The sequence below is a fragment of the Sus scrofa genome, chromosome 12 (assembly GCF_054392235.1).
Source record: "Sus scrofa isolate SSC_HxYL_T2T_F1_AM1 chromosome 12, Sscrofa_HxYL_maternal_Yorkshire_Landrace_v2.0, whole genome shotgun sequence".
Lineage (NCBI taxonomy): Eukaryota > Metazoa > Chordata > Mammalia > Artiodactyla > Suidae > Sus > Sus scrofa.
This window is the reverse complement of record NC_139394.1, coordinates 47,440,667-47,451,794: the sequence shown is the minus strand read 5'-3', so window position 1 is coordinate 47,451,794 and position 11,128 is coordinate 47,440,667. Positions and strand designations below refer to the sequence as shown.

The 11,128-nt window shown below is 50.5% G+C and overlaps 1 protein-coding gene across 1 annotated transcript; it reads right to left on the bottom strand.

Moving 5' to 3' along the window:
* Positions 1 to 2,676: 2,676 nt before the first annotated feature.
* COPRS (coordinator of PRMT5 and differentiation stimulator) lies at positions 2,677 to 9,438 on the bottom strand. The gene is made up of 4 exons (XM_003131747.5): positions 9,285 to 9,438; positions 6,892 to 6,958; positions 3,648 to 3,869; positions 2,677 to 3,105 (listed from the first exon to the last, which is right to left on the bottom strand). Exons 1-4 carry the CDS (start codon positions 9,381 to 9,383, stop codon positions 2,936 to 2,938), a joined length of 558 nt encoding a protein of 185 aa, XP_003131795.1. The 5' UTR covers positions 9,384 to 9,438; the 3' UTR covers positions 2,677 to 2,935.
* Between the last annotated feature and the right edge of the window lie 1,690 nt (positions 9,439 to 11,128).

Below are 11,128 nucleotides of genomic sequence, written 5' to 3'. Positions count from 1 at the left end.
AATATTAAAAAAAAAAAAAAGGAAAGACTAGGCAGAGGAGGCAACTCTTTTAGGATAATGTCTTTAAAAACCTCATTGCTGGAGTTCCCGTCGTGGCGCAGTGGTTAACGAATCCGACTAGGAACCATGAGGTTGTGGGTTCAGTCCCTGCCCTTGCTCAGTGGGTTAATGATCGGGCGTTGCCGTGAGCTGTGGTGTAGGTTGCAGACGCGGCTCGGATCCCACGTTGCTGAGGCTCTGGCGTAGGCCAGTAGCTACAGCTCCGATTAGACCCCTAGCCTGGGAACCTCCATATGCCTCGGGAGCGGCCCAAGAAATAGCAAAAAAGATAAAAAAAGAAAAAAAAAAAAACCTCATTGCGAATTCTACATTAAAATAACAAATATGCAAAAGCAAACTGCCCAAACCTTCACCTCTTAACAAATGGTTTCCACTTGTCCATATTAATCCTTATCACTTACATATGCAATTTTTTTTATGGTGACAATAGCATCAGAGTAGTTTTAGAAAGCCTTCATTTTCAGTTACTAGATCGTAAGCATTTTTCCACGTGCCTACTTTTGCTTCTTACACTTCACTCCCTTGAGATAACGATGATCGCAGCCTGGAGAGTCACCCTTCTACATCCTGCTCTGTTTGACCCATCCTCTGAGGGCCACCAGAATGAGACCTAAACCAGAACAACTGACCAGCCACCCCCCACCACCGATTCTTGTCCTCCTGACACCCCCCCCTTTCAGCCGTAAAAGCCATTCTAAGGTCTTGAAGAGAACACTGCTACATCCTGGCTCCAGCAGACCCTATTTCTCTCCCACTCACTTTGCTGGAAAAGAACCAGGAAGAACTGCAAAGAACACCTTTTCAAAAGCAAGAGAGAGTCCAAATTCGCCACTGTGCCGTGGACCACAGCAGCAGCAGCAGCTGCTTGTAAATTTCCTTTGCTCAGTTACTCATGCCACACGTGCTGTTCTTACTCTTTCCGCCTTCCCTCCCCCTGTCGTCTATGTCATCTTCCCACCTCATGACTTCTGCTTTTACTCAGTTTCAGCCGCCTCGGAAGGGCAGCTTACACGTGGGCCCGCATGACGTGTCAGGAACGCCACCTTTCTTTGGCGACTCTGCCATCTTCCCCAAGCCTCCAACGTTTCTTGGCTCAGATTCTCGAGTTCACCTTTTCACACCAGACACACGCATGACGGTCTCACCAGCCACGAGCGCTGGTGAGCAGGAGCCGTGCCAAGAGCGCTATGCTCACAGGCTCTACGACCATCTCCCGAGCAAGGACAGCGGAAGGGACTGCTTTTTTCACTCTAGGACAACCTTGGCCATGAGGGCCCTCGGAACCCAAACCACTGCCCTCCTCACAGGGTTCTGCCTTATCCACACACTCTGGGGGGCCTCTGACATAAGTGGATTAATTGTTCATTCAGCTGTGGAGTGGATGCAGACCTCAGACGGGAAATTTTTCTTGATTTGGCTTCCGTAAGGAGGTGGGGAGGGAAGAGGCAATCCCTCGGCCTGCCAGAGAGGCAAAGGAGACTTAGTCTGGTGCACCAGAGACCTGCCAAGGTGTGGACCCCAGGACCTGCCTCCAGGTTCACACACACGCCCACACCCCCACAGGAACAGACTTCAGAGACGTCTGCGGGTTCAGGTCACAGTTCCACTGTTTCCTGGCTGTTGTCATCTTGGCCGAAACATTTAGAGTCTTATTTTCCTCATCTCTAAATGAGGTAAAAGAAAATGTTTTTAAGTGACTTATGTAAGTAATTACAGGGCTTAAAAAATTAAATGGAAAATAGTGTAAAATCCTTCCATGCCAATTGAGGGTTATACAACCGCTGGTTTAATTAACTGCCATTTCGTTTTCCAGCCTACAGAAAAGTCTTGTTAACTAATAAGCAAATGGTCCCTTTTCCATCAACAGAAAGAGAAATCAGCTGTGAAGTCAGCCGTGCCTCTTGGGTTCCAACTTCTGGTCAATGGGGTCAGATCTACAGAAGCAAAACTACAAAATCATTTCCTTTCGTAGAGTAGCTTCGTCTCTAAGTACTTCAGTCCTGAACGTGTAAGGGAGGGGCTTTAAATGAAGAAGTAAGGTTTGGAGAGTTCCCATTGTGCCTCCGTGGAAATGAATCTGACTAGTATCCATGAGGATGCAGGTTCAATTCCTGGCCTCGATCCGTGGGTTAAGGATCTGGCGTTGCTGTGAGCTATGGTATAGGTCACAGATGCGGCTTGGATCTGGGGTTGTGGCGGCTGTGGCATAGGCTGGCAGCTACAGCTCCCATTCGACCCCCTAGCCTGGGAACCTCCATATGCCACAGGTGCAGCCCTAAAAAAAAAGAAAGTACACCTTTGGTCAGAAGTATCTAATTTAGGAGTTCCCGTTGTGGCGCAGTGCTTAACGAATCCGACTAGGAACCATGAGGTTGTGGGTTCGGTCCCTGGCCTTGCTCAGTGGGTTAAGGATCCGGCGTTGCCGTGAGCTGTGGTGTAGGTTGCAGACGCGGCTCGGATCCCGCATTGCTGTGGCTCTGGCGTAGGCTAGTGGCTACAATTCCGATTAGACCCCTAGCCCGGGAACCTCCATATGCCGCGGGAGCGGCCCAAAGAAATAGCAAAAAAAAAAAAAGTATCTAATTTAAAAGGAGGAGAAAAAAGTAGACAAAAGCGTATTGATCATTTCCTACCTTTATTTATAAAGTTTTCTACTCCTCTCCCAACAGAGACGTACACACACATACCTGGGAGAAGCTCATTAAAAACAACAACAACAACAACAGAACAGGGGGCGGCAGACCTTACTTAACACCAGTCTGTGTGCCCAGCTTGGGGATCACTGGGAATGTCTCCTCGGATGTGACATCTCACCTCAAAAGAAGGAGACCTTGACCTGGAAGGCCCGCCCGCCCACCAGGCCAGGGCGGCACCCTCAGTCTTCGGCATCATCAAACTGTCCCGTTTCAAAGACCATCTTGGAATAATGGGGTATCAGTGGAGGCGGGTGGTGCCAACTGGGGTCATAGATCATGTCTCCTTGTGGGGCACAGCACACCCAAGGTCTGACCTCTTGAGAAAGGCAACCCTGGATGTCGTCGGCATCTGTGGGCAGTTTTAAAAGCCAGATTAAAGGAAAGGAGGGAGGGTGAAAAGGGAGAGCCCAAAATGTCTAGGGGACAGACGCCCACACTTTCTTTGCTTAAACACACACTGCATGAACACACACACGTACACACACGCCAACACACACAGAGTCCTTTGCTGAAGACCGGTAAGCACCTTCATTCTGAGGCCACCCACAAGCCCGCTTCTCAGACACGGGTCTTAGCAGCGCAGAGGAAGCAACTGGTGACCACAGCACTTCTGTCTGCAGCTGCCTGATTCATGCAAAGGTATCTGGAGAGTAACGCAGTTTTGACATTAAAACTAACCAATACACTAAGTAATCAAATGCAAACCTGCCCTTTTTTTCCAATTATTTCATGTGAAAGAGAAGCTGTCACAGAAATCTCAGACCTGTTACAGCTCTCGGGCTAATAAGCTCCTAGATGTGTCCCTCTTCCAGACTGGCTGCCTTTAGGGGGCTCATCTCGTAGGAGGGTCTCGGAACCCTGGCCTAGGAACCCCAGGAGCCCCACACCTACCATATGGATTCCCTTGATCTGCTTTCAACTCCAAGTCCCAGTCCTCGTTAAAAAGGTCGGCAGCCTGCTCCTTGGGTGGACAGCCGGACACCCCTTCTGACAGCTCCCATGTATTCAGGTCCCCATCAGAGTCCTCATCATCCACAGCAAAGCCTTCCTCTTCAGAATGGATGCTCTCACCACGGGCAGGACTATCGTTAGGGATGCTCTGGGCTCCAGTGGCTAAGAAATCCACAAGAGGAAAAAGGACTTAAAACAACAGGCAAGCCAGAGAGGGCCGAGTCGTGTGCTTGGGAGATTTTGGCCGGACTTACTAAGAGGACACCAGTAAATAGTGTTCAGAGCTCTTTAGCCACCAGAGACCTTATTTAAAAATTATTGTCCTGTTTCCCTTTTTTTTTTTCTGCCACACCTACAGCAAGCAGAAGTTCCCAGGCCAGCAACTGAACCTGCTGCACAGCAGTGACAATGCTGGATCCATAACCACTAGACCACGAGGGAACTCCCTGTTACTTTTTTTTTTTTTTTTTTGGCTTTTTAGGGCTTCACCCACAGCATGTGTAAGTTCCCAGGCCAGGGGTTGAATGGGAGCTTCAGATGCCGGCCTACAGCACAGCCAGAGCAACACCATATCCAAGCTGTGTCTGCAACCTACACCACAGCTCACAGCGATGCCGGATTCTTAACCCAGTAAGTGGGGCCAGGAATCAAACCCACATCCTCAAGGATACCATTTGGGTTCATTACCACTGAGCCACAATAAGAACTCTGCTTTTTTTTTTTTTTTTTTTCCCCCAGTGGCCGCACAGGTACCTTATTGAAGTTCCCGGGCCAGGGACGGAATTCGAGCGGCAGCTGTGACCTAGGCCACGGCTGCAGGAACGCCGGATCCTTTAACCTACTGCACCAGGCTGGGGGGCCAAGCCTTGCCTCCGCCACAACCTGAGCTGCTGCAGTCAGATTCTTAACCCACTGTGCCATGAGAGGAACTCCCTCTGTTTACGTGTTTAGAAGGAGATGTTTCAGTAAGACGTTGTGCCATAAACAAGGCTATTACCGACCAGGCCTTTTAATTCACATGAAGCATCAGGCACAGTTTCTATTTCCAAGTAGTTTCAATGACACGGAGGCAAAGGGCCTCTGGCAAATGATAAGCTTTCACGATACAGAATGGACGGAATTCTTGCTCTTCCACGCCTCCCTTCATGCTCAAAGAGCAGGTCAAAGGTGAGCCCTGGACAAGGATGGCAGAGGAGGGAGGAAAGCCGGCAGAAACTCGGAACCCACCAGTCTCACTGCTCAGCCACCACGTGCCCTCCTTCGGAGCTCGGGGAGGGGCTGGAAGGTAGATTTTTAAAAGGTGTACCAAAAATGGAAGAAACTCTGGGGAAGGATAATGGACCTCCAAGCACACAGTGCTATGGTGATGCCACGTCAGAGCTGGGCAAACAATCAGCCTAAAAACAGCCATGCCATTAACACTGTACAAGGATGACAGCCACGAGCCATAAAGTTCAGGACGTGGGTTCCGGAGCCCAACAACCGCAGTTCAAATCCCAGTTCTTCTAATTACAAACATGTGTGACTGAGCTGAAACTGACGCAACCAATTCCTCCGAAACTTACAAGGGAGAATGACCGCAGCACCCAGCAATCCCACTCTTAAGCGGATGACCCAAAGAGAGCAAAGGTTCAAAGAAAATGTGCACAAAAATGTTCAGAGCAGCACTGTTCGCAATCACCAAATGGCAGAAACAACCCAAACAGCTATCCGCTGATGAATGGGTAAATAAACTGTGATGGAATTATTCAGCCATAATAAAGAAATGAAGGTACTGCTACCTGCTACAACATGAACCGTGAAAAAACCATGCTGAGTGAAAGAAGTCAGACATAAAAAAACCGCATATTGGAGTTCCCACTGTGGCGCAGCAGAAACGAATCTGACTAGCATCCATGAGGATGCAGGTTCAATCCCTGGTCTCATTCAGTGGGTCAGGGATCTGGCATTGCCCTGAGCCGTGGTGTCGGTCGCAGACGCAGCTCAGATCCCGAGTTGCTGTGGCTGCAGCAGAGGCCGGCAGTAGTAGCTCTGATTCGACCCCTAGTTTGGGAACCTCCATATGCCATGAGTGAGACTGTAAAAAAGGGGGGGGGAAATATACATATATATATCATGTAACTCCATTTATAAGCAACTCATATGTGCCTATACGGAACAGGTAAATCCACAGAGACAGAAAGCAGATCTGTGGTAGCCAGGGGCTCAAGAAGGGGAGTGTAGGGGGTGACTGCTTCTTAGATACAGCGTTTCCTCTGGGGGCCAGGAGAATGTTCTGAAACTAAACAGTGGTGGTGACTGGCCCAATATTGTGATTGGGCCAAATGCCACTGAATTGTACACTTTCAAATGGTTCATGTTATGTGTCTTCTTCCACAATCTTTAAGGTTTTTGCTCTGTAGCTCGGTTTCCTCATCTATCACAGGCAGATAGAGCCATTGTCAGGGTTTTTAAAGGAAAAAAAAAAAAAAAACCCACTTAGAACTGTACATGGCACACAGTGAGTACTCAGTGAAGTGTTAGCTGCTAGGACTACCCCTATTTATGTGCTTGGTGCTTTATCCAGACCAGCACTGGCCAAGAGAACTTTCTGTGATGACGATAACATACTTACTACAATCTGTGCTGTCCGAAAGGCTAGCCATGGCCGTGTCTGACTACTGAGCATTTGAAATGTGGCCCATGTGACCAAGGAAGTGAATTTTCCACTTTATTTCGTTATAATTAAACAGCTATTTGGAGTGGGGATTTCAGTTCTACATCCTATCACCCCATCCTCAGACAACCCTCTAAGGAAGTATTATTATCCCCATTTTAAAGATAGAAAAAGGATAAAAAATATAAAGCCACAAAACTAAAGCCCAGGACCCAGTCCCAGAGCTGAAAGGGAAACAATTTCAGCCGCCTGCAAAGCCTGCACACTTTCCGCTGCCCTGGGCTGTCTTCCTCGGCAGAAGGGGTGGATCTGGACCCAGGCCCAAGACTCTCTTGCAGGGGGAGGGGGGGGGGCTTCCAAACGAGAAGACGCCTGAAACACTAGGCAGAAAAGGCAACCGGCTGGGGAAGAGGAGGGCTGGCTACAAAGAGGAGGTACCTAACCAAGCCGGGGACCGACCTTCCTTCTCTGTCACTTCCTCGGTCTTTCCCAACACCCACCTCCCCCCAGGCTCCGCCAGCTACTTGCCTAGTCGATCCATGGCCTTCTCAGTCTCTCTCTCCTGACCAGAGTGGTCAGCCAGCACAAAGGCAGCCTGCGGGAAGAAGAAACAATTACCCGGGCCTTGGAGGCCTGCGGAGAGCCAGGATTTCAGCCCCACTTCCACCCTTCCATAGCGCACTTCGGGAGGCTGGGGTGGGGACTCTGCAACCCACGTTTCTGCTTTGCCGTGTCAGGCTGGGCCAAGCCCGAGGAAGAAGGGCCCGGCTCCTTCCTACTCCTGTAGGGACGGGCCGGCAGAATCGCCTGCCTTCCTAGCTGCCTGCATCCAGCACGCGCAGAGCCAGCCTCCTGCCCAGCCCTCTCCTGAGTGCTCGGAGTCACAGGTCCTCAGGACCCCGACGCCAAGCTCAGAGACCCCAGCACTAGCCAGGGCAGTGCCCCCTCTTCTGAGGCTGGAATTTCAGCGGGCTGCAAAGCCTCTCCCCTGTAATCATTCCAACCTCACCTCTTTTGTTCCCTGAGCCCCAGGGCTTGGTTTGGTTTCCTACAGCAGCAAGCTCCTCCTTACCTTTTCAGTTACAAACCGACTTTTATCTAGGGAACAGCTCTTTTTATCAAATGCTGTCTCCTGATGGATCCATGGGGACAAGAGAGCTTTTTTAGGCGATGAAGGGAAATCTTCCCTCATAGCCAACCATGTGCTTTTCTGCTCCCATCACTCAAAAGTTCCTGAAACCCCATCACCTGTAAGACCTCTTTCTAAGTGAAATACTCACAGCCTGCATGAGAAGACCTGATTACAAGCCCATTCATTCAGTGTGTACCCTGGACACAGCACTTCAGCTACCATGCCTGAGTTTGTCAGGACACGGGGGATGCCTGTTCTGACTTTGTGGGAGGCTTATACTGAGATAACACTCATGAAAACACCTAGCACACGGCAAGAATATAACATCTGTTGCTGTGTGTCTTTTTAGGGCCGCACTTGTGGCATGTGGACGTTCTCAGGCTGGAGGTCGAATCAGAGCTACAGCTGCTGGCCTACGCCACAGCCACAGCAATTCGGGATCTGAGCCACATCTGCGACCAAAACCACAGCTCATGGCAACGCCAGATTGCCGACCCACTGGGCGAGGCCAGGCATGGAACCTGCATCCTCATGGATGCTAATCGGATTTGTTTCCGCTGCACCACAACAGGAACTCCCATCTGTTGAATTTTAATTCACCTTCTTTGCTCCTAAAGCTACACTGCACTTGGCACCTGTCCCAATTAGCTCATCATCTGCCTGGATTTAATGAGTTAATTCCACCTCCTATGGTTAAGTGACAACTCCTGGTCACTACTGCTGGCCAGGAGTGGGACCTCTCACTTCTTCCACTGCAAGAGCCCCCTAACTGGCTTCACTCACCCATCTTGCCCAGCCTGACAGCGCTAATCAATACTCTGCTCCGAAGGCCTCCACTGTGGGACCACAAACTTCTCCATGGCCTCCAGCCCCATCAACCTACGGAGATAGTTCTCTCGCCCAGCTCTGGGACCAAAGCTCCCGGCCATTCGCCCTGCACTTCCTCACCTCCAGACCTTTGCCAGGAACAAGCATCCCCCCGACCCTAGAGAGGAAGCGCACAAACCTTCCTGCTCTGCCCTGACAAAACCAGTCTCATCCTACCTGCACCCCCAAAGTAATTTTCTTTCTAAACCCATCACTACATTTTTTATATCTTTCTTTGGTTAAGTACTTTCTGTGATGCCTAAACAAGCATTCTATTCCTCCATCCAATTAATATGCGTGTCTGTGGTGTCAGGCACTATGCTGGTCACCTGGTTAACCAGCACTAGAGGGTTCCTACCTCAACGAGCTCATGTCTAATAGGGATTATTGACTGTAAACGGGGCAGGACATGACTGTTAATGGTGGTCCGGCGCGCAAATGAAAACAAGTTTCTGGAAACCCTGCGTCAAACGCGGCCTTTTGCTTTCAGTAAAGGTTAGAGGAGAGAGCGCAGCAGACATCATCTGGTGCTCAGGGTTAGCTGAGCATCGCCACGAAGGGACATGGATCCGCCAGAGAAGATCGCTCTACTCGCTGCCTTCACCTGGCCCCAGCCCAGGCCCAGCTCTCGGTCAGCAGCATCACCGCCCATTTAGCAAGGACGCCGAGGCGCTCGTGGGCCGCCAGCTAGACCTCTCCGCCCGGCGCGCCCACCCACGACCACGAGGTACCCTGCTCCGCCGCCCCGCGACCCGGCCGTTTCCAGCTCGGGCGCGTGCCCAAACGGCGCTCCCCGTTCGCAGGGAGGCCCGAGGCGCTTCCCCGGCTCCGCGGCCCCCCACCCGGCCCGCCCCATGAGCCCCGCAACTTCCCGCCCCCGGCCGCAGGTGGTGACCGCGCCCAGGCCCCGCGCCGCGCTCACCCCCGGGGCGGGGGACGCCTCCCGCGCGCTCAGCTGCGGCCGGCCCCGCGGCGGCTCCGCGGCCCCCAACGCTTGGGCCCCAGCGGTGAGAGGGTCCATGCCCGGCGGCCAGCGGCTCTGAGCCCGAGACGCTCGCTGCTCAGCCACGTGACGCACCAGCCTGGCAGCCAGCCCAAGGATACGCCGCGGAGGGCCAATCAGCCGGGGGTGCTCCCGGACGGGGGGCGGGGCGCGGGGGTCACGAGGAAGCCGGGGGCGGGGCGGGGCGGGGCGGAGCAAGGGGGCGGGGCGAGCCCGACTGCAAAGGCCTCCTGCTCACGTACCCGCTCTGGAGTAGGATTTTGGAACGTCCTGACCAGGTGCGGACCCCAGGGCTGGATGACTAGTTGGGTCTGGAATGCCAAGTGTTATCCCTACGCAACCACACTGGATATGCTTCTGCTTCAAAACCTCGATTTCCTGTTAGGCGTCTACATGATGATGTATAAAACTCAGCTCTCAAAACTTCACACAGTTGAAGCTCCAACCGCATCTCACTCTTGTCTCTAAATAGGTTTCTCTGGAGCTTAGGCTGAAATTAGACTATAACTCACAAATGGATGAGACAACTCAGCAACCCAGTTATCCTCCACCTTGAGTTAGTGACTTCTCAAACCCGTTAGAAACCTAGGAATAGATGATCAAAACAAACTCCTACAACATGCAGACATCCTTATAGGCTGATACTTGGTCACAGTAACCCTAAACCTTCTGTACTGTGCTGGTATGGTCTCACCTGGGCTTCTCTCTTTTAATGCTCCAAGTCTGGCCCTCTACAACCTGAGGGCAGCAGAATTCTGACAGGCAGCGCCTGAGCAGGGGATACACCTTCCCTGCCTAAACTCCAATAACATATCTGCTCAAGGTGGGATAGTCATGTTAACCCTTAAGAAGCAGAAAAGCTGGAAGGTGGGACTCCTTGCTCACCAGGCCACCTTACCACAATCTGAGACATTAGAGGGCCTATTCCTTCATTTCCCTCAAGAATGTGCTGTTTATACACTATATAAAGCATTTGAACATTTTAGCCTAACAAATCATATGTCGACTTTCCCACAGGGGAGAGAATGTGACCAATTAATGTGTGTTCTGCTCCAACTCATGAGTTAGTTTCCCCAAATCTAACTGAATCTAGGTCAACAGTGTCCAACAGAACCATATGCCATGGTAGAAATAAAAGTTCTATTATCTGTGCTGTCTAGCATGGTAAATATGTGGCCAGAGTAAATGAAAATCTGAATTATCTAATTTCAATAAATTTAAGTTCCCACACGTGGGGAGAAGCTACCCCATCTAACAGTGCAGCTCTAGGTGAACTAGCTAGATGCACTTCCATAACCTGCAATGGTGAGAATCAGGTAGAGGGTTGTGTGACCGCAGGGTGACCCACCCTCACAAGCCTTGCTTTAAGGAGTCAACCACCCTGCTCTTCACTCTCATGTCTGAAATGTGACAAGTATCTCTTTCCTAAAATAAAAAAGCCCTTTAAGGATTTAAAATGTTGACCTTCCTAAGACTTACTGGAGAAGAGAAAGAGGAAATTTTTCTCATTTTAATATAAATGACATACAAACACCATAGAGAGTACAAAAGGTCCTAATGAAAATGCCCTAAAATGACTCTAATATTCATAGAAATATAATAAAGGTATTATAAATCAGTCAGAGAAAAATGGCCACAAATGGTATTGTGGAAAATTTAGTTCACTGCTTGGGGAAAAAAAAAAGAGTCGTCCTCATCAAGAGGTAGGGTTTTCAACAATAAAAATCAGACCCCACACATAGAAAACCTCTGGACCTCAAAAA

Excerpts from the sequence above, each read along its gene's own strand:
- COPRS (XM_003131747.5), bottom strand. The coding sequence starts at position 9,383 with ATGGACCCTCTCACCGCTGGGGCCCAAGCGTTGGGGGCCGCGGAGCCG. Across the intron at positions 6,959-9,284 it reads AGGCGTCCCCCGCCCCGGGG|GCTGCCTTTGTGCTGGCTGA; the intron begins GTGAGCGCGGCG and ends TTCTTCCCGCAG. Across the intron at positions 3,106-3,647 it reads AGATCAAGGGAATCCATATG|ATGCCGACGACATCCAGGGT; the intron begins GTAGGTGTGGGG and ends AACTGCCCACAG.